Source organism: Mytilus edulis, chromosome 8, assembly GCF_963676685.1.
Source record: "Mytilus edulis chromosome 8, xbMytEdul2.2, whole genome shotgun sequence".
Taxonomy (NCBI): domain Eukaryota; kingdom Metazoa; phylum Mollusca; class Bivalvia; order Mytilida; family Mytilidae; genus Mytilus; species Mytilus edulis.
In genome coordinates, this window is record NC_092351.1 from 3,069,018 (window position 1) to 3,091,887 (window position 22,870).

A 22,870-nucleotide genomic window follows, 5' to 3' on the forward strand; every position below is an offset into this window, starting at 1 on the left:
TTCCATACACCAAATATAGTTGACCTATGGCATACAGTATTAGATAAAAAGACCAAAACTCAAAAACTTAACTTTGACCACTGAACCATGAAAATGAGGTCAAGGTCACATGACATCTGCCCGCTAGACATGTACACCTTACCATCATTCCATACAACAAATATAGTAGACCTATTGCATATAGTATGAGAAAAACAGACCAAAACACCAAAATTTAACTATAACCACTGAACCATGAAAATGAGGTCAAGGTTAGATGACACCTGCCAGTTAGACATGTACACCTTACAGTCCTTCCATACACCGAATATACTAGCCCTATTGCTTATAGTATCTGAGATATGGACTTGACCACCAAAACTTAACCTTGATCACTGATCCATGAAATGAGGTCGAGGTCAAGTGAAAACTGTCTGACAGACATGAGGACCTTGCAAGGTATGCACATACCAAATATAGTTATCCTATTACTTATAATAAGAGAGAATTCAACATTACAAAAAATTTGAACTTTTTTTTCAAGTGGTCACTGAACCATGAAAATGAGGTCAAGGACATTGGACATGTGACTGACGGAAACTTTGTAACATGAAGCATCTATATACAAAGTATGAAGCATCCAGGTCTTCCACCTTCTGAAATATAAAGCTTTTAAGAAGTGAGCTATCCCTATGTCGAGCTTTCTGCAACAAAAGTTGCAGGCTCGACAATAATGAACCTGTTAAGGGGAGATAATACTCGCATAACTTTTTCGAATTGGCATATAATACAACGGAATGTCACTCTTGCATATATACAAATGGCACATCAATATAATTAATTAACTGTGCAATCGTCCTTCACCTTCAATGATGATTCTAAATTATAAATATAACCAAAAGTTTTTAATTTATAGATAGTGAAGACTAACGAAATCTAACCCACTGTAAAAATATTTCTTTGCAATTTTTTAAAACTTCCTCAGAAAAATGCTGGAGCCACTTGACTTTCATAGCTCAAAATTAACGTTTTTACACAATGTTTGAATAAAGCAGTTAAAGATTATTCGCTTCTCAAAGTGTAAGACGCAATAAAAATTGTATGCTTGCACTGGTCATCCTACCTAAATACGGATTTAATTAAGTCCTGAATATTTCGACATTTCTTCGTATATCTTTATCATAACCGTTTTTAACCCAATCACAAGTACGTGTTAAGATCCGACTAAATACCTATTTCCCGATATGGTCAGGTAAAGTTGCTACAACATGTAAGAAAGTACAACATGTAAGGCCTTGTTCACACTGAGGCTTTAACAAGTTTAGGCCTAAATTAATATATTGTTTGTTTCCCCAATCTCAACCCTGCCAAGCCAGGTGTGGGTAGGTACAAAAATGTAGGTAGGGAAATAATTTTATTTTTTCCAAAAAGCTGGAACAATATCGGCCAATTAGGCAAGCCTGAAATCAGAAAAGAATAAAATAATGTGTTTGACTTAGTTTTGACAATAAAATTTTGTGAGTCGGACCGTTTTTGCAAGGTTGATTGGGTTTGGGGAAACAAACAATATTTTATTTGAGGCCTTAATTGAAATTTGAACATTGATTTTAAATGAATACAGGAAACACTCGAAGCTATTAAAGTACTTTTAAATATAGAATTCAATACATGTTAAACAATTGATTAGTTTTTATTTCAAAGATGTTAACAATACAGTTTCGCATGGGCAGTGTGAACATGGCCTTAGTTTAATCATGTATAGATCTGCAAAACCCTTGATAAAGATTAATAGCTACAAAATGTAACTTTAAGGTTTTGCCTCCAACTTCCAAATATAAATAGCTTACTAAAGACAGAGGCTGCAAGTAAGTTGACTCCTAGGTCTGGTACTTTACAGTTTGGGAAGTAAGGCTGTAAGATATACACAGAGAATATCAGTGAACATGCCGCTATTGCCACTGGACAAATTAATATAAAACTGATCCATAAACTAACAAATGCCACACCATCTCCGAATGCTCTATGTATGTAGATATATTCTCCTCCAGATTGGGGGAATGTTGTCCCCAATTCAGCAAAACACAGGGCACACAGGCAATTGTACAGTCCACAGATAATCCACATAACGAACGAAAATCCAACGGACTTTGTCTCTTTTAGTATTCCCACAGGAGATACAAATATACCAGAGCCAATTATTACTCCAATCAGAATCGCTACACCATGGACAAGCTTTAAATTTCTACCAAGTTCAACTTTTTCAATGATAACTTTCAATTTCTCATCCTCCATACCACCTTTAACTTTTTCTATTGAATTTGATGTTGTCATGTTTGCTTTTATGTCACAGTATATATATGTATTCCTTTATGTTCAGTAAAAAGAGAAAATTTTTACATGATCCAATTTTGTCATCAGACACAACAAATATAAACAGTATTGACCATGTTGACTGGCTCAAAATCACCAACGAGCTACAGCTGTATGACAGTACTAAATAGTCATAGAAAACAAATACTTTAAGACTCCAAAGTTTATAGAATTGATACCATTAAAAGCCACCTTACTATCATAAGAATGGCCAATTATAAGTTACTTCATTGTATTAGAGGATGTATTAAAGATATATGGTGCATACATTATTTATTACTGATGACCATGCAGATTATATTATGTTATTGTCACCTTAAACTTATCCATAATAAAGTTTAATTTGTTTCCTGAACTATAAATATGATAAAGAGATCAATGTTTCCGAAACATCCCAAACTTAATTAGAAACAGCTGAACCATGATGGTTTTAACTGCATGGCAATTTCAGTATATAGATCTTTGCAATTGTCCTCTATCAAATTCATGCACTTTAAACACTAAGATCATGAAGATATGCACACAAATTTAAGAAGATGTATTTTGATATATATATGCACATGTTTACACACACACACACACACAATACAGTATTGTCCACCGGTAAAAAGATGGTGGACAAACAATGAAAAAAGAAATAAACCTTCATACATGTACATGAACTGTATGTGTAGGACTAAGAATTCTTGTTTTCAACTTTAATTCAACATGTACATGTAAGAACTTCTTCAAATTATTACAGATCGTATATATATTTGTACATGTACATTGTACATGTACATGTAAAATCGTACCTTTTTGTATCAGAATTTATTTTCTTTTTGTATCAGAATTTATTTTATTTTTGTATCAGAAAATAATATTATAATGTACAATGTACATATTTATCATGTTTATATATATATATAGCAATTGTAGACATGTTCATTTGTCATGTTTGTACATGTACATGTATATACATTTATATAACATTGTAGGCATGTACATGTACATTTATGATTTTTTTACTTTACATTTGCACTAAATAAATCTTTCATTTGCCAACAAACCAAATTATTTTGCACCAAAATATTTCATAAGTGTCAATACCATAGGTACATGTACTTGGGGACAATTTAGTTTACTATCCACAGCAGTCTGACTGATATATTATTTATACAGAGAGCCAATAAACTTCTTTCCTCTGTTTGTCTTACTGACTTGCAACAAATTTAGGCAAATTATGTCCATCTTTGAAAAAACATTTTTATTCATTGTATTTAAGTTTCTCTCAGTAATGTACATGATGTACCTTAGTGTTTTATCTAGAACTAAATAAGGGCATGGTAAATTTTTTTACCAAAAGGGCACTTTGTGCATCGACTTTACCAAAAAGGGCACATAAATAAACTAGTAAGATACACATTTTCAGTGTTTCTCATTAAAAAGATATATAAATTTAACAAAGTTTAGCTGGTACATAATATAATGATATTAGTATAATAGTCCCAGAGTTAAGCAACTTTAATAAATAAATTGAAACAATGCATATACATGGAAATATATACATTAATCAAGTTGAGGCCAAAAAAAAATATAGTCTTGTTTCCTGCTACAAGTCAGAAAAAAATAGGGTAGGTAGGTAGGTAAATAATTTAATTTTATTTTTTCATTTTATTTTTTTTTTCTCTTCATTTTAACCGTATAAACTTCTGTTGCATAATAATTTCGTTTTCATGTTATAATTTTGATATAAAGTTTGAATAAGGCCATAATAAATAATAGGTTTGTTTGCCAAAATGCTACCTTCCCAGAAAAAAGCTGCCTACTCAAATTCTTTTATTGTACTGATTTGAAGAAGTTTTTTTTAAATCAAATGGGCATGAAGACTAATTATAAACATCAGATACTTCAATTTCTTTTTATGAAAAAAAAAGAGAAAATGCCTACCTACCTACCCACTGTCTCAACCTTTGGGTAGGGTTGGGCAAACCAAAATAATTTTAAGGCTTAAATTAAAATATTGTTTGTTTGCCCTTTACCGACCTACCCTTTAAATTCGTTCCGCCTGAAAATCTTTTATTTGTATTTATCAGCAAGATTTTATTTTATTTTATTTTTTCGTTCCTACCAAAAATCTTTTATTTGTATTTCCCGCTCAAAACTTTTTTACCGGAATCCTCGGGTTTTATCTTTATCGTGAAAGGTCTAGTCTGTTTGGTATCACGTGAGCGTTTGACATGAACACTTGCATTTAGAGTTTCAAAGCATTTGTTTGAAATCGATGTTGAACGCTTTGAAATCATGATATAACGTACGTTAACTCTATATTTTTAACTTGAAGAGCAGGGTTCATTTACAAAAAAGTTCGTTTAATACAAAATAGTTCGTTTAATACAAAATTATCAACGTGTGTACAAACCGTAGTATTTTGTGTAAACGGACGTTGTATTCTATGTAGGGATGGCCTTTTGTGATCCGTAGATCAGGAAGATTATGTTAACGATGCCTTCGACCAGCATTGCTATATTATTTATATCTGACATGAACCAAAGGTGACAAAAGCCTGTGAATTGGAGAATATTTGGCAGTAAAATCGCCCAAGTTTTCCATACAGATCATTTATAAATGCGATGTAAAATATGTGACAATTGAGTTCAAGTCTTGTAGCATTTTTATTAGAAACATAGGCACACACGGAAATTTAAACACTCTAGGGACTTTTTCTACTAGTAATGTATGTCTGCCCGGACATATTTTACCAGGACAAAGTTATCTCTTACAGAAAACCTTTAGGTAGAGGTAAGCGTACAAGGTACGTAGTACAGAATATTAGTGCAAGCTAAAACTCTTCAAAGTTCCAGGCATATTTAAACGTTGAAAATATGCGGCACAGCTCTATATTTTGATATTTGAAAACAAAATATTAGTGCATATGAATTAACTTCACATTCTACATGATACTTTTTTTCGAAGCGTAGTCCCTGAAACTTAGAATGAAATTCAAAACAGTGTGGCTGTGGCCATTGATTGACACATTAAATTCATCCATTAACTGGGTCAATTTAGGTGAACGTGTGTCTGTAACGACCACTGTTCACGACGTACCTACGATAGACATTTAAACTGTGGGGTCACCAAAGGTTTCTTAACGCCTTTAATTATAAAATAGTTCGAAAAATTAATCAGGAATAACCTTTATGTTTTGATTTATACAATTGATATAAATCAAAACATAGTGTTATTTCTGATTAATTTTTCGAAATACTTTATTAAGGTGTTGAGGACCTTTGGTGACCCCATAGTTTAAGTGTCTTTAAAAAGTACACAGTGAGCAATGGTCGTTACATACAAACGTTCGCGTAAATTGTCCCAGTCAATGGATGAATTTAATGTGTCAATCAATGGCCACAGCCACACTGTTCGAATTTCATTCTATTAGCAAAAGCAAAACAGACAAAAATGACATTATGCAGATTTTGTATCTATAAAATAAAATATTATACCTACCTGCCTACCCATGAAAAAAAATATAACGAGCCAAGTTATTTTTTTGGGAAAAAAAATAAAATATTTTACCTACCTACCTACCCTGTTTCAAAACATAGGGTCGGAAAAGGGCAAACAAACAATATTTTAATTTAGGCCTAAGTGTGGCCTAAACTGTACAATAAAGACAGCAAAGTTCATGAAAAATCTGAGATTTGTTGAAAATCAAAATTTTGTGAAATTCATAGCTTTAAACAAAATTTTGACTAGCCCGTCGGACTACTGTGATGAAATTGATTTTTTTTTTTGATTTTTTTTTGATTTTTTCAAAAAAAACTTTAGGGTCCGTCGGGAAGCAGGAAACAAGACTATATTTTTTCTGGCCTGATCTAACCAATGTCCGTCAGCTGTGCCATTCATGAATGTTTAGTTAATTAGTTAAAAGGTTTCTTGTTATTTCAATGTGTTTATTACATTTAATTTGTGTGGGAAATATGATTTGATCGATCATTACGAGACGTAGAAAAAGGGGGAAAACGGAGGTTGACTGACATTTTTTAGGACGGAGCCATTTATTTGTGCCACGATTATGTAAAACATTGTGTATGGTGCAATACACTACGGAATCGAGCAACTGGTGTCTTCTTTATTATATGGCAGATAAAACAACAAAATAAATGAAGACTAAACATGCTAAAAGTAGTTTGTATTCAAAATTCAATACAAATGTAATAAATTACACCTTTTACCTGTTAATTACCTGAATATGCAGGTAACCTGATAAAAATTTCATTAAAATAATTGCCCAATTACCTGAATATGCAGGTAACCTGATAAAAATTTCATTAAAACAATTGCCTAACATTACAGTTCATGCTCTCCTGAGCATTTTTCATGCAATAACTTTCTCTGTATCTCATATAATAAAAAAGATACAGCAGTCTGAAAAAGAATATACTGTTCTAATGAATGAACACAAAAAAAATGCAGCAGCAGCACCCATTTTTCTAATTTTTTGTGTAGCGTTGAAAGGGTTAATGCAATAAATGGATTACAAGTTTACTTCAGGCAACTTTCATCACGTTCTAATGAAGTAACACACTGATTTTGCTGAAATTAAGAATGATTTAATGTATGCTCTAGAGTCTCGTGGAAGAGATACATATTGTCTTCATGAAATAACATGCAACCAACTTTAGTCAATGTTTGTCGCCCTTCGATCAGTGAAAAACCAAATACCGCGACCCGATCTCGATCCAGATAACACTAAAGGGCACATGGCGTCAAATTTTTCAAAAGAAAAGGGCAATAACAATATAAAATTTGCACACGCTTAAAAACATGTGTAGCATGTCTATCTCTAGATCAGCCTTCCGTGACAAGGTAACACTACAACTATTGAAGTTATATTCTAATATAGCGGATGTGATCGAGTGGTCTAGAGCACTGGACATGACGCTAAGCGATTGGTGCTGTAGTGTATCAAAGGTGTGAGTTTGAATCCCTCAGAGGGACGGACAACAATTTGTCAGCAGAAAATCTAACTCTAACACTGTTTGGTGTAATTTTCAGACTTATATCAGAGCTCCAGATAAGAATTCACAAATTGGGTTTTTAACCCACCATTTTCAAATATAATTGGGTGAAAAAGTTTTTTAATTGCAAGATCAATTCCAATTCACCCCTCATGTTAATATCAAATTGGGTTTTTCACCACGAAGCTCCTTAATGTATTGGGTTTCTCATCAACACAATATTGAATATTTAGGCAATAGCAACCCCAGATTTTTTCCATCTTAAATATGTTTCTTTCTTTGTTTAGCTGTTTTACTTGGTTTAGGGTTAGGGTTATTTGATAGCTGTTTTATTTGGTTTATTCACTGAGGAGCAATTGTAGGATTAATTTGTGTTCCGTTTCAAACCTTCTGCCAATTTTGTATTTTCTCATATGAACTAAAAAAACGGATAGTTGTATTCACAGGCACTCGTCTTATACCTTTATTTAATAAATTCTGCATGTGTGTGTATTCATTAATTAACAGTAAAATGAAAAAAAAATAGTATATAAACTCTAATTATACTTGAACGGTTTTGTTTTATTCCAATTTTCATAAATCTGGGTTTAGTTGTCTTTTATTAGAACTTTTGGTTTCTGATGCTTTATCATGTCATAATTGATTAGGCCTTTCACTTTTTCCATCTGATTTCGTTTTTGAGGAAACCCTGCCTGTTTTTATTAGCAATGTTCTCGTTAAGGTACGCACACACGCCCGTGTGTTCGATGGACACTTCCTAAAAACACTAGCTGAGTCTTGTTATCGTCATAACTTTTCCTCAGCTTTTCAAAAGAAGCAGAAAACATGCTTCTATTCAATATTTTTACCGGACATTCACTTTCGTTTTAATTCAATCTATGTTATGATAAATCCCGAGCAATGCGAAAAAAATATGACTACATGACACACGCTAATTGGATAAATGCTGAGAAGATCGAAATGTTTTCAAAAACACGTGTACCCTTTGAGCAACGGAAAACTCTAACAGGGACCCATTTCAGCTACTTGATGCAGGGATCTATTTTTAGAACGAAAGGAAATTTCCAATTATAAATATTATAAAAATAGTTTACGCGACGACTGTAAACAGATAAGGGTAAATAACGCAAATAGTAGCCAATAAAAGAGTTGAGAACTCATGGTTTTGGCATATTATTGGGTTTTCCTTTGAATTAATTGGGTTATTGAACCCTGCAATGGGCAATTGCATTGGGTTTTTATTATTTGTATTGCGTGATCACGCAAATACGCAGCTTATCTGGAGCTCTGTTATATATATATTGGGGACAATAAGGGATGTACATTGTGTATTTGCAAAGTTATGGTCTTCGTTCTCTATATTTATAATTTGCTTTGTATCATTTTTATCATCTTCACTTGAAGCTAGCAAATTTTTATAATGAATCTCCCATTCTTTGGCAAGTTATTTTCCTTTTTTTTTGTATAATTTCTAATGCCACCCCAAAATTCTCAGTGTTCTTTTGTCTATATCATTTAAAACATCAATTATACACAAGCTGTTTCTGTGGAAATATTGGATATTGGATGTTTAGTTAATTACAATTTCATGTAATTACAGGTCGTATTGTTCTCACTTGGGTGATAAAATAAGTGTCAACAGTACATTTCGACATGTGCCAGTTGGGCAATTATATGCCAACATGTGATAAAAAAATATTCAAACAAAATACAATATGTGTTGTTATAGCAATTATTAATTAATAAAAGATAAAATACAGTCAGAATATATAATTGATTTCAAATTAAGTATTGATAATTAATTTCCAATAAAGAAAACACTTATATTCTTCTAGTAGGCCGAGTTTGTTATAGTCCGAATTTGAGAGGCCGAGTTTGTTAGTCCGATTTTGTTACAGGCCGAGATATCATTGATTCATCATAGTAATCACTCTTGAAAAATTAGTAGGTTTACTGCAACTTTACTGTAATAATACTTACTGAAAATTGATGTAGCAAGAAGAGCTAACCCGTTATCAGGGATGTTACAATCAGGGAAAAGTGGTTGTAGTATGTACATAGAAAATATCAGAGCTGATGCTGCTATTCCAACTGGACAAATCAGAATAAAATTAATCCATAAACAACAAAATGCTGGTACCTCTCCAAATGCTCTATAAATGTAAATGTATTCTCCACCTGATTCTGGTATAGTTGTGCCTAATTCTGCATAACATACAGCACAAAGAGCATTATAAAGTCCACACACAATCCACATAACAAATGAAAGTCCTATAGAATCAACTTCTTTGAGTATTCCAACAGGAGATACAAAGATTCCTGATCCTATGATGATGCCTACTATTATAGCCACTCCATTAAGAAGTGTTATTTCCTTTTTAAGTTCTATTTTAACCTCCGGATCCTCATCGCCTTCTTTAAGAATTTTACTGGTAACGGTCATGTTTGGATCGTTGTGTGTTTTGTTTACAAACAAGAAAGTTGATTCCTGTTAAATTTAATTGAGTATTTCTCCCTCCTTTTTCTTTCTTCAATTGTATAAGAATTTTTTTAACAAATATAACATAAAATAAGTCTGAATTATATATTTGTTTTCACTTTTTTTCTTACAAAATCTGTTTCTTTTCCCGCTAATCTCCCCACGTTGTGAACTGCTTTCAACTGGAAATATAAATCAAGCTAGTTTCTTGTTCTACTGAGCTTTTCTTCGTTCGCTCTATTACAAAATAAGCTACTGAACAAACGCGGACAAACGAAAGAAAGTTTCCGTACGTTGTGATGATGCAATACATCATTTTGATCGACCATAGCTCTGCTCTCTGTAGCTAGACTAGTTACGCGCATTTAAATTTTTGTTACTAAAATTCTTAGGAAACTATCTACCTTCATTCTGAGAACAAATATTCGATCTATATATATAAATGGATGAATAGTAAAAACGAAATTTCTAGTTTATTAATTTGGTTAATGAGTAATGAAAAGGAAGATACTCTTGTACGAAATGCATGTGTGCTTTCATAAAACATAATGAAAAACACTCATACTTTATACAATAATTGTAACGTTTCAATGTGTTTTATGGATGTGATGCTGCTTCTAGCGCATTGTCAATGAACACTAAACATAATGGTTTATGTGATTATATACGAAATACAAATACAACAAATATTTTATTGGCACAAACACAATTACAATTAGAGAACAATTGAAGGTCTTTCCACCAGTTAATATCTATTTTGATATTAAAATATTAAAAATCAGTCTAAAATGTCAGTTCATATATGGCAATATGATGTATAGATATGAATTTAAAGCAAAGGTCAAAATCTAGAACGTCAAATTAACATATGACCTTGACCTCAATTTCAAGGTCACAAACTGAGGATCTCAAATCAAAAGACCCTAGGTCTCTAATATGTATGGTTAATAAGTTATATCACTTTACACATAATTTTAGATATGATAGGGGCAAAAACTCCGATTTATTGTCTACGCACCCTTTCAACTAAAATTATTAAGTTACGACATCTCGCAACTAACAATTTAGTCAAAATAATTTGTCGATATCTTATACGGTTTCTGGAAATGAGTGGAAATAAGCCTAATTCAAAAATTAGAATATGACCTTGACCTTTGACCTTGACCTAATTTTCATTTTTTGGACCAAGGACCTCAAATCAAAAGATCCTAGGTCTCTATCACTTATGGTGTTCCAGTTTGAAATACATTTCAAAATTTCAAATACAAAAGGGGAAATAACTCTCATATGGAGCGTTCATATTGGTTTCGGTCGAAATTAGACAAATCATGCGAAGGATATAACGAGCAATTTATAAAATAAATTTGTCGTAATCTTTTACGGTTGCGAAGGAGTTGTGGACACAAGGAAAACAGTGTTTGGGGAGATAACTCCTACAAAGAAAAGTATTCGGTTACGCAGGGTAAATTTCAAAAGCGCATAAACTGTTTGATATCATATACCAAATATCTAAGCGACATATTGGGAAACAAATATTTATCGCAAGAACAAAATTAGGCGGAAGAAAAAAAAAATAATCAGAAGAAAAACAATAGGTCTTTCCACAGAAAAGTGGAAAGACCTAATAATTGGCAAAGGCCCATATTTCTGTAATAGATGTGCCTTGGTGTGTCTAGGTTAATTCCCCTTACTTTGGACAGATTAATTATTTGGTATGTAAATGTTTATTTTAGGTTTGATTTGGTTTAAACATAGTAAGATAAAAGTAAGGATTATTTATTTAACTGTTTTAGTATTTAACTTTTGATGTTTTTATATTGTTTTAAGAATATTCATTTATTTAACTTTTCTTCAGTACCTTTTATGTTAAAGTCCTCCTGATTAATGACAAGTTTAGAATCAACCTAATTTAGTATTACTTGAGTTTAGAGTTAGCCACCACTTCGGTGCAATTCGCCAGAGATAGTCACCCCTGTTTGGTGCAATTTTACTACTTTAAAACACCTACGCGAAGCAAATTTACTTTACTTTTAAGACTAACTATGGGAACACTCTATTTTTTAATTGGTATCCGGTCGTTCCGGCCCCAAACCGATCCGGCCCCAAGTCAATCCGGCCCAAAGTCGATCCGGCCCAAGTCGATCCGGCCCACGTTGATCCGTCCCCAAGTCGATCCGGCCCATAATAAAATATGAATTAACTAGATTTTGGAGGAATTTGTCACAAACTTTAACAGTATAAATGGAATTTGAAAAAAGTGTCCGATCGATGATGGATGACAACAGGTCAGCGAAGTATTGGAGTACCAGTTAACGAACTATTTTAAATCCATACGAAAATTAGTGTTATTGTGTCTGTTTGTATCGCAGTTTCTACATTTTTAAATTATGAAGTTATTTTCCATGATAACTTTTACTTTGAATTTCATGGCGATTTTAACTTTAATCAGTTCACACACAGAATAGCTAAATAAATATTTACAGTCCAATGGACCTATAAAATTTATCGCATAATAATGACTTGTTTAATCAAATCATTAGTCTATAATTGGTTTGTTTATTCAACAGTTGTCTGCTGGTTGTGAACTAAGGTAATGCCACTCGTAATCACTTAATTCAATCCAATGCTGATTAATTAAAGTTACGTAATCTGTTTTTCAACAAGGTCTTTATAGTTTGATCTTCTGGTTTGGTGTAATTATTTGTATTTTTTCAGGTTACATCAAAGGCTTCTATAACATATAAAAATATTCTATTCTATAACAATTCTAAAAAAAAAGTCAATGAGTATCCATTATTCTTTATTGCAAGAAAACAACAAAATAATGACATTGAATGCACGTTTTCACTCTCTAAAATATAATATCAGCACTCTTTTATATGGCGTTGTCAGTTTGTTTTAGATTTATGAGTTTGACTGTCCCTTTGGTATCTTTCGTCCCTCTTTTATAGAAAGGATTCGGCAAATCAAACAACATTTCTCAATTTTAGAAATTTTAAGAACTTAAAAAGAAAAACAAAGTTTATATGTATCAGCTTGGGGATCGGCTTGTACCGTTCATGTATGTAACTATTTGTTAATTATATGTTACACAAGATGAAAGACTTGTTAGGATCACAAAGAAAATGCTAATTACTGCTGATTAATGTTGATGTCTGAATTCACTGTTTTAATATAATTATACCCAATAATCTTGAAAACTTGTAATAAAGACATAATCAACCTAGTTGTTTTATACTCATCTAAAGATAATATTTTTCAAAGGCCTTTTTTACTTTTATTACCGTACACCTTTAACATTATAATAAAAATAATAAAAACATTTATGAATTACAATTAATATATATTTATTTTTATTCCTTAGAAATATTTTTTTTTTATTGGGGCCAGATCGACTTTACATATGGGCCGGATCGACGTGGGGCCGGATCGACGTGGGACGGATCGACTTGGGCCGGATCGACGTGGGGCCGGATCGACCCGAAAGCTTTTAATTTACATTTGAAATTTAAATTAAACTCCATTTAAGAAAGTTTTCTGACTCCTGTTTTATCCGACTTTGTTTAATATTCATGGAATTACTGTACATCTGTGAATAAAATATAGTTTTCATTTGATTTATTGTCTGTTGTTCAGCCATAAACTGATATCAGGTATCCCGATGGTCGAATAGGGGCGAAGTACTGGCCACTACACGTCCCGGGAGGTGTCGTCACCGACCCCCTCCGTTACATTTCAGTACATTGTAACAATGAAAACAGCATAATTAAATATATTATAATCAAGAAGCTAAATTCTTATTTCTATATACCAGACATTTATGTATATATAAAAACTTGTCACTTTCAGGACTTTTAAAGAATTGCGATTAATGCAGCTGATTTTCACTACAACATGTAGGAAGTATATTTAATATACTAGTAATAGTTTTAAAGTTTATTCTGTAGTTATAAAATTTTTCACATTTCAGTAAAAAGTGATTTTCATCTTCTACCTCACCCGATTTACATACCTTACAAACTCTTTCATCGGTGGGTAAACCGTTTAATGTCGCCCCTTTTCAATAGCAAGATTGTGTACACTCAATCTGATTTTACACAAGCATGACCTTTCTAATTTATTACTTAGAACATCACCATAAGAACTACGCTGATTTGAATTATGAAATTGTTAATAAAATTTTAAAGTTTCCCCCAGCTAAGTTTGAAAATCCTAGATTGTTTAAAATAGAATAACGTTTCTTTGTCCAGGGGTTCTTTTTTTCTGTTGCCAGAAAAATTCTGGATACAGGTGTGTTTTCAGACCTAAAAATATGTTCAAAAAACTTAATACAAGAAAATCAGATTTTTTCCCCACAACGGTAGCCTGCCAAGTTCGGCTCTACAAGCAGCATTACTTGCTTTGCAATAAACACCTAGAATTTCTTTTATTAATTTCATATGGAATTTTTCCAAAATGGAATTGTCTCCCGAATTATCAAAAACACCCCAAATCTCACTACAATACAGCAATATCGGACTTACTAATGAATAAAATATTTTACGCGACATATCAGAAAACGGGAGCAATGAGAGATCGGTTTTTAATTAGATTGGTCTACCAGGGCGCCAGGTTAAATCCGGATAACGTATTTAGACCAAGTTTTATTTCTTATAACTTTAAATCATCCATCTCTTACACGAACAAACTTTTCGAAAAACTGTTTGAAAATATTCAGGTTAACATTTGAATTGTAAACATTATGAAGACCAACAGTATTGAACACATTTTCGATATACTGCATGGGGATGTCCCCATCCTCGATGTAGCGTTAAGCCCTTTAGCTCATCAAATATGATTCGACATAATCTATTCTTATCTAGGTCATGAGTTCTAGCAAAATAAGACACCTTTGTCTATCGAGGAAATCATTTATTGGTTCCCAACCAAAATCTACGAACAGAGCCGATTTAGGCATATTCATATCAGTACTGAAAATAAATTTCGCCGATTTATGTTGCAAAGTTTCAAGCATTTGTTTGCTTGAAGCTGACGACGACAGCCATACAGCACAACCATGTGAGATACATGGCCGTATTACCGAGTGCCAGAGGGCATCTCCAAAGCATATACGATTGAAAGATCCGCGCTCATTACCATTTAAGTCATATAATTGAGCTTGCACTCGAATTTATTTTTTAAGTAACAATTTATATGGTATGCAAAAGTAAATGAACGGGTAAAATAAACTCCGAGATATTTGTGTTCATTGGTTTCATGGAGCAGATTACCTAATTGCCATTTCTTATCTTTATCTAAATACTTGCCTATTATCATAACCTTGCATAGATTTTTTTTGTTAAATTTTAGATTCCACTATGAGGCAAAAGTAGCTGTTATATATAATGCAGATGATGTAGTTCCGCCTCGGACTTCCCGTTAAGGACTACATCACTGTCAGAAAATAAAAGGCAATTCACTAGTTGTGAGAAAAGTTCGGCACCAAAATTGCTGGCTTCGAACATACTTACGAGGTTATTCATTAGAACAGAGAAAAGAACTGCATGGAGACGAGACACAACCTTGTGTTAAGCCAATTCTTGATCAAAGAAACCAGTTTCACAATCACCAAACAACACTTTGTTTGATACATTACTGTAAAGTGATTTGAGCAGTTTCCTACACTTATCTTAATTGAATGTCGATTTTCCAAAATAAGTAAAAAAGGCCATCACGCCAGACTCTGTCGAAAGCTTTTGATAGGTCTAGAAAGGCAAATGTTTTAAACTTTTTAGCATTTCGAATAGAACAAATATCTTGTAGAGTAAAACTATGATCCTCTGTTCTTCTATTTTTTCTTAATGCACCCGGAACCTCGCCTAAAATATTATTAAGACTCATGCAATGCCTCAATATAGATTCTTTCTTATTATTCTTTTCTTGAGTTTGTGGCTGATTTTAATAGATTCATGTAAGTAAGAAGTTTCTTGTTGGTTTTAGAAGTTATTTTTTATTGTCAATGGCTATAAGGGCATTTGAGGTTTTTTTTTGTAACATATGACGAGTGGGTCACCTTTTGGCCTTTTTTGTATATGCTAAGTTTCCATCCTTTTTCATTTATCATATTGCTGACATCTTTTTCCATGTCTGCTGGTCACATATCGTTCAGTTCGTCTTTGTACTTTTCTATCTTATCTGAATGATTTTGCTGATTCGAGTCTCATCACGTCATGGCGTAATCCATTTATAGTCTTACTAATGTTTGATAAGCATGCTCTTAGATGGACTTGGATTATATCATTGAATATTGTTTTTATTGGTATTAATACCTGTATCTTGGCATTGCACAAGGTCGTGTTTTTCTCTGACTGTTTATGACGTCTTTACACTAAATCCATTGGATGTTGGATGTGTCCTGATTGATAATTTAGTCTTAAATGCATGATTTTTTTTTCATTAGTTGTTAGTGGCTTTGAACTAGCTGTCAATAATTGCGAGTACTCTCAGATCAGTATCTTAGTTTCTTTTTGTTGTTGGGATTTACAAGTATCCGGCCACGTTCACTGTGTTTTTGTTAGATGTGTTTCTATTTGTATCCATCTTATGGGTTAAGCTTTTTCAACTGATTTTTATAGTTCGTTCTTATGTTACTGTTACACCACTGTCCCAATTTTGCCTCCAGGTAGCATCTTCAGAAATTTGAATGGTGGAGACGTCCTTATTGCAATGCGGGACAATCTCATCAGTTCACCCATACCAGAATTCCACACTGATTGCGAAATAGTATATATATGGTGTATTAAACTAGTTTTTTTTGTCACAAAGCAATCTACCTAACATCGCATTACAATTCTAAAACATCTAAGCAGGAAGAATTTATGCAATTTAAACGAAGCATAAACAGAGCTCATTTATAATAGCAGCAGGAGATTTCAACTCAGTATATCCCTGGCTGGGACTGGAAAACAAAACAGCTGAAGCCTAACACTCAACATGTGAATATTCGCCATAAATTCACCGATCATGGCCTAGCACAACTGGTTGAAGAACCAACAAGAGGAACAAACATCTTAGACCTTATACTTACAAACTTCCAAGAAAGTTTTAGGAGAACTGAGATTATACCAGGAATATTTGATCATGGTATTGCATATACACAGGTTAACAAGATACCAGCGAAGATAAACACAAAACCAAGAGAGATCATATTCTACAGGAAGAGAAAATGTAAAAAAAGACATAAAAAATGTACAAGCTGAGATTGCATTATTTCTTAAGGAAAATGCCAGCGCGGAAGTCATTTAGGAGCCCTTCTGTAAAACAACTGGATTCAGTTTAATAAGAAAAATTCCACACAAAACACCTAGCACTAAAAATGGTTGGCCATTGATTACCACAGATAGCTGTCGACTTATTAGGAAGAAAGATAGAGCATACAAAAGGAAGACGAAATCACTCAAAGGACAACTCAAAGTTCAAAGACCTAGAACGTGAAGTACGGCAATAAAGACGCAATGCATACTGGAGATAAATAGAAGACAAAGTCACAACAAATAAACTCATCATAGATACCAGGATGAAATTTTATATTTGCGCCAGACGCGCGTGTTTCGTCTACAAAAGACGCTCGAATAAAAAAATGTTAAAAAGGCCAAATAAAGTACGAGGTTGAAGAACATTGAGGACCAAAAATTCCTAAAAGTTTTGCCAAATACAGCTAAGGTTATCTATTCCTGATGTAGAAATGCCTTAATAGTATTTCAAAAATTCAAAGTTTTGCAAACAAACAAATAGTGAAAGCAATGGCAAACCAGAATGTACGAATACACCCATTTAAAATTAGGATTGAAATTTTGTATTTAAAACGCTTATATATGGTCATATATAATACACACAAAAGCAGATGGAAAAAACAAACCTCCGCTGAAAACAGATGGCCTACTTCACCGAGATTCATTTGATAAAGCCAATATATTAAATCACCAGTTTGAAAGATGCATTTTCCAGTAAAGATGAATTTACCAGCTTTCAATACATACAGTGATGCAGAATGACTGGGAACACGAAACAGAAACAGACATAATCATAATAGAAAACGGAATAAAAAAGCTGCTATTGGCACTAAACCCACCTAAAGAAGCAGGACCATACAACTTGACACCACGAGTACTCAAAGAGATGACATTTAAAGTAACACAAATCTTAACAATGACATTAAGAAGATCATATGATTCTGCGGTTTTAATTTTGCCTTGCGGTTTATTTTCTTTATTCTATATTTTGTCATTTGTATAATAATAATCATTGTAATAAATTGTTTGTAATTATACTGCTCTTTAAGTGCGTCCTTGATTGACAACAAAACATGTTGTATTGTATTGTATGAAAATCGAAAAGTACCATAAATATACAGCAAATGTATGCCCAGTTTTTAAGAGAGGCAAAAGATTTGAAACTATCAATTATAGACCTGTCTCTCTTACCTGCACCTGCTGCAAAATCATGGAGCATATAGTCACCAGCCATATCATGAATCACGCAGATAAAAGTAACACCCTCTACAAAATGCAGTATGGGTTTAGAAAACAATTGTCATGCGAGACACAACTAGTGGAGTTCATCGTCGTGGAAACTCAATTTTGGACAATAAACAGACTTCCTCATCATGGATTTCCCGAAGGCATTCGATAAATAACTAAACTCTCTTAATCTATAAACTTGATAATTATGGAATCAAACAGTCTACAAGAAGACCTCAACAAGGTAGCCACATGGGAAGAAAAATGATGGTACAGTTACATCCCGATAGATGTGTTGTTCTGTCAATAATTAAACAAGAAGAAACCAATACACAATAATTACATCCTCCATAGCCACAACATAGAACATGTAGTATCAGCCAAATATCTAGGAGTCACCATAACATCTGATCTAAAGTGGTGAGCCCATATAAACAACATCTGTCATAAAGCAAATAGGACAATATAATTCCTTAAACGAAACTTAAACATATCAAACAGTGAGACAAAGAAATGGCATGCACAGCTTTAGTAGGAACGACAGTTATATATACAAGTTAAGTATGAGATCATCACGTACAAAAAGACAAGCATAAACTAGATATGATACAAGGAAGACCAGGAAGGTATTTAACAAACGGGTACCACAACACATCATCAGTAGAATCTATGCTGCAAAACTACAATGGCCAACACTAGAGGAGATACGAGAGAACGCTAGACGGTGACCTACCCTCTTATACCGAACGAAGAAGTAAAGATTGATCTGGCGACAAACTTGTGGTAGAAGTAGAAGTAGAAGTACATCATTGCATGCCCTCACTTTTGTGATAACATTACTAATTATTGCCTACGTCCCCACAGATGAAAGCAGGTCTAGTAACTGCTCGATTCTGTTTATTTCTATATAAAAGCATCTGTTGAAATTTAATAAAGGCCGGGAATAATGATAGTGACCCTGCAGCGGCGTCCTTCAAAAGACCTGAGTGATTCATACTTTGTTATGTCTGTCATATTTCAATTGTCGTTGGCCTAATTTTTATGGTTCAGTGACTACTATAAGTACGTGAGAAAAAAAAATTGTAATGATAATTTCTCTCTTATTATTAGGACAACTATATTTAGCATATGTGCATACCTTGCATGGTCGTTCCTGTCAGACAACATTCATTTGACCTTTACAACATTTCATGGATCAGTGAACAAGGTTATGTTTTCGTGGTTAAGTCCACATTTCAGAGACTATAAGCAATATGTCTACTGTGTGTGGTGTATTGAATGATTGTAAGGTGTACATGTCTAACTGGAAGGTGTAATCTAACCATGACTTTATTTTCATGGTTAAGTTACGTTTTTGTGTTTTCGTCTTATAATGTATCTATATTTGGTGAATGGAAAATAGTTTACGATGTAAATTTGAGCTTGACCTCATTTTAACAGTTCATCGCTCAATGTTATTTTTTTGAGTTTTGGTCTGTATTCATTAAACTATGAGGAAAAGGTCAACTATATTTCGTGTATGAAATGATTGTAAGGTGTATATATCATTCTGTCAGGTATCATCTGACATTGACCTCATTTTCATTGTTCATTGGTCAATGCTATGTTTTCCTGGTTGAGTTTGTTTTTTTAATATACTGTAAGCAATATGTCATCTGTATTTGACGCATGAAGTGATTGTTAGGTGTACATTTTTGTCTGGTAGGGTTCATATGACCTTGGCATGGTTCATTGATCAGTCTAAAGTTGTCATGGTTTTAGTCTGTTTCTTGTAAACTAAAAGTATTAGGTCAACTATGGAGTTTTTTAACTCGAGGACGCCACTAATGCGTCTTTTTGTGACGAAACTCAAGTGAAGTGTATTATAAGAATTGGGAGATACGGTTTGATTACGCAAAATAAGAAAACAAATATGATAGAAAGCAACCAATGACAATCATTGAATTACACACTCCTGAATCTTCCAGTTGTCAACTTCTCATTTCTTACTGCTCAGCTATATTTTACAATCTGTTTCCTTTTATATTTAAGTCTTAGATACATGTACATAATTTTTTCCCGTCATTTTGCTATAGTGTTTGAACTAGTTGCCAGTAACTGTCAGTACTCTCAGATCTGTACCTATTGTTTTTCTGTTTAGTGAATGTACCCGTCCACGTCGTCTCTGTTTTTGTTAGATGTATTTCTATTTGTATCCATCTAATGAGTTACTATAAAAAAAGAAGTTGGGTATAATTGTCAATGAGACAACTCTCCACATGAGACAAAATGACACAGAATTAACAACTATAAGTCATCGTACGGCCTTCAACAATGAGCAAAGCACATACCGCATAGTCAGCTTTAAAAGGCCCCGAAATGACAAATGTAAAACAATTCAAACGCGAAAACAGCCTAATTTATGTACAAAAAATGAACGAAAAAACAAATATGAAACACACCAACAACAAAAAGATACTAAGTACTGATCTGAAAGTACTCACAGTTACTGACAGCTAGTTCAAAGCCACTAACAACTAATGAAAAAAACATGCATTTAAGACTAAATTATCAATCAGTACACATCCAACATCCAATGGATTTAGTGGAAAGACGTCATAAACAGTCAGAGAAAAACATGACCTTGTGCAATGCAAAGATACAGGTATCGACAGATTGTAGATCCATGGATGTGTATATGTATATAACAATAATATTTAGTTTGCTTTTAATTTACTGATAACAAAATCAATATTAATACCAATAAAACAATATTCAATGATCTAATCACAGTGTTGAATTGGTAACCTTTTAGAATAAGTTTACCAGGATCGTTTCTAAATTTCCGGGCACGGTAAACAACATTTCCGTAAAAATGAGGATGTGCTATCCCGTTTGAGAAAAGTTTTCTACAGGAAAAAACAAACTTCAAAACCAAATCTTTATATTTATGGAAGAATTTAGTATAGGTTATAAGTAATGTGTGGTAACGAAGTCCCTGGCTAATTAATTTACCAGTAATACATAGATTACGTTCGTCAAAATCAAAAACGTCACAACAGACACGGGCATAACGAACTAGTTGTGAAATATAATTCCACTATTTTCATATATTGTGTTACTATAGTTTATGAAAAGCTCTTAGATAGTAGTTAAGGAAGTTGTTAAAAGCACTGAAAAATTAGTTGTATAACACTTACTAGAGGCCGAAATGAAACGATATTTTACTGTTTTTTTGTGTAGTTTAGGTAACCTATGCATAGTAGGGACCTTCGAATGTTCTTCAGAAGCCTTAAGCTGTGCTGTGGTTATGATATGTTTGTTTACTATATGACGCCCTGTGGAGCGCACGGTATTGAATGAAGATAAATTTAAAATTTTCATTCTTAAGAATGTCCGAGTAGTATTTACTGCATACCACCACAATGTTGGCTGCTATGTCGGCCAGTATAAACACAAATCGCTTTGAAAGTTCTTGAAGTGCATTTCTTATTCTGGAAATACGCGTATTATGTACTCTTTTATTTATTTCTGAATTATTTACAAAGTGTGATGTTCTCAGTGGCGGATCCAGAACTTCTTGTAAGGGGGGGGGGGGGGGGGGGGGGGCCCGCTGACTGACCTAAGGGGGGGCCCGCTCCAGTCACGCTTCAGTGATTCCCTATATAAGCAACCAAATTTTTCCCACGAAAGGGGGGACCGGGCCCCCAAGGCCCCCCCCCCCCCCTGGATCCGCCTATGGTTCTATTATCTACAACATTCATACATTTATTTGAATAAGAAACAAGAGATTATTTATATATCAGATTTTTCCGTTTACACAAATTTTACAAAACGAGGAAAGAGCATCTTTGGTGACCCGAAGACACTGTTTCCAAACTATTTTTGATGGAGGACGATATGTTGGTCCTTTTTTTCAAAAAGTTTTTAACTTATCTGTCCTGGACGATATTGAGGTCCCCCGTAATAACCTGGCCATGGGGAACATATCTAAACTTCGACGAGTCACATTACTGCACAACTGATTATAGTATCTGAGAAAGCGACCTAATTACGAAAACTAACCGTTGTCCAATGAGCCAGTGTTTGTATTTGACTAACATTTATTTAAGAATTGAATGCCTCTTTTTGTATTTTTTTTTAAATGATGTAGCGATTAACGTCCGGAATCAACTGAACGGCGGTTATACCCCGTAGTATAGAACCATTTACACATGTAACACGGAACTGTTTTCAATATTTCGTTGTATTCTTACAATTGCGTATTTGCTTATTTGTAACACCTACTTATAAGAAATTCAAACATATTTACTATTTAGGGAGCTACCATTTGATTTTTATGGGGGGGGGGGGGGGGGCTAGGATGAAAAATTTTGTCCTGCATTTTTTTTTAGTTGTAATCTCTGTCCTGCCTTTTTATTTTTCACTCTATTCGGTCCTGCTTTTTTTTTTATAGTTTATCCTGACTTTTTTTACATAAATTGTCATCCTGAATTTTTTTTTTGCAAGTGTCTCATCCTGCCTTTTTTTTTACTCAAAACTCCTGTCCTGCCTATTTTTTT

At 33.4% G+C, this 22,870-nt stretch overlaps 1 protein-coding gene across 2 annotated transcripts in view; it reads right to left on the bottom strand.

The window, feature by feature from the left end:
* Window positions 1-10,085, bottom strand: part of LOC139484615 (large neutral amino acids transporter small subunit 1-like) — a 42,086-nt gene extending 32,001 nt beyond the window's left edge. Inside the window, exon 1 of one of the 2 annotated variants that reach the window (XM_071268406.1) lies at window positions 9,333-10,085. In XM_071268406.1, the coding sequence (XP_071124507.1) occupies window positions 9,333-9,795 (463 nt within the window). In that variant the 5' untranslated portion in view covers window positions 9,796-10,085. Of the gene's footprint in view, window positions 1-1,826; window positions 2,870-9,332 lie in introns of those variants that run through there. The other variant, XM_071268405.1, reaches the window with a different exon arrangement.
* Window positions 10,086-22,870: the final 12,785 nt, after the last annotated feature.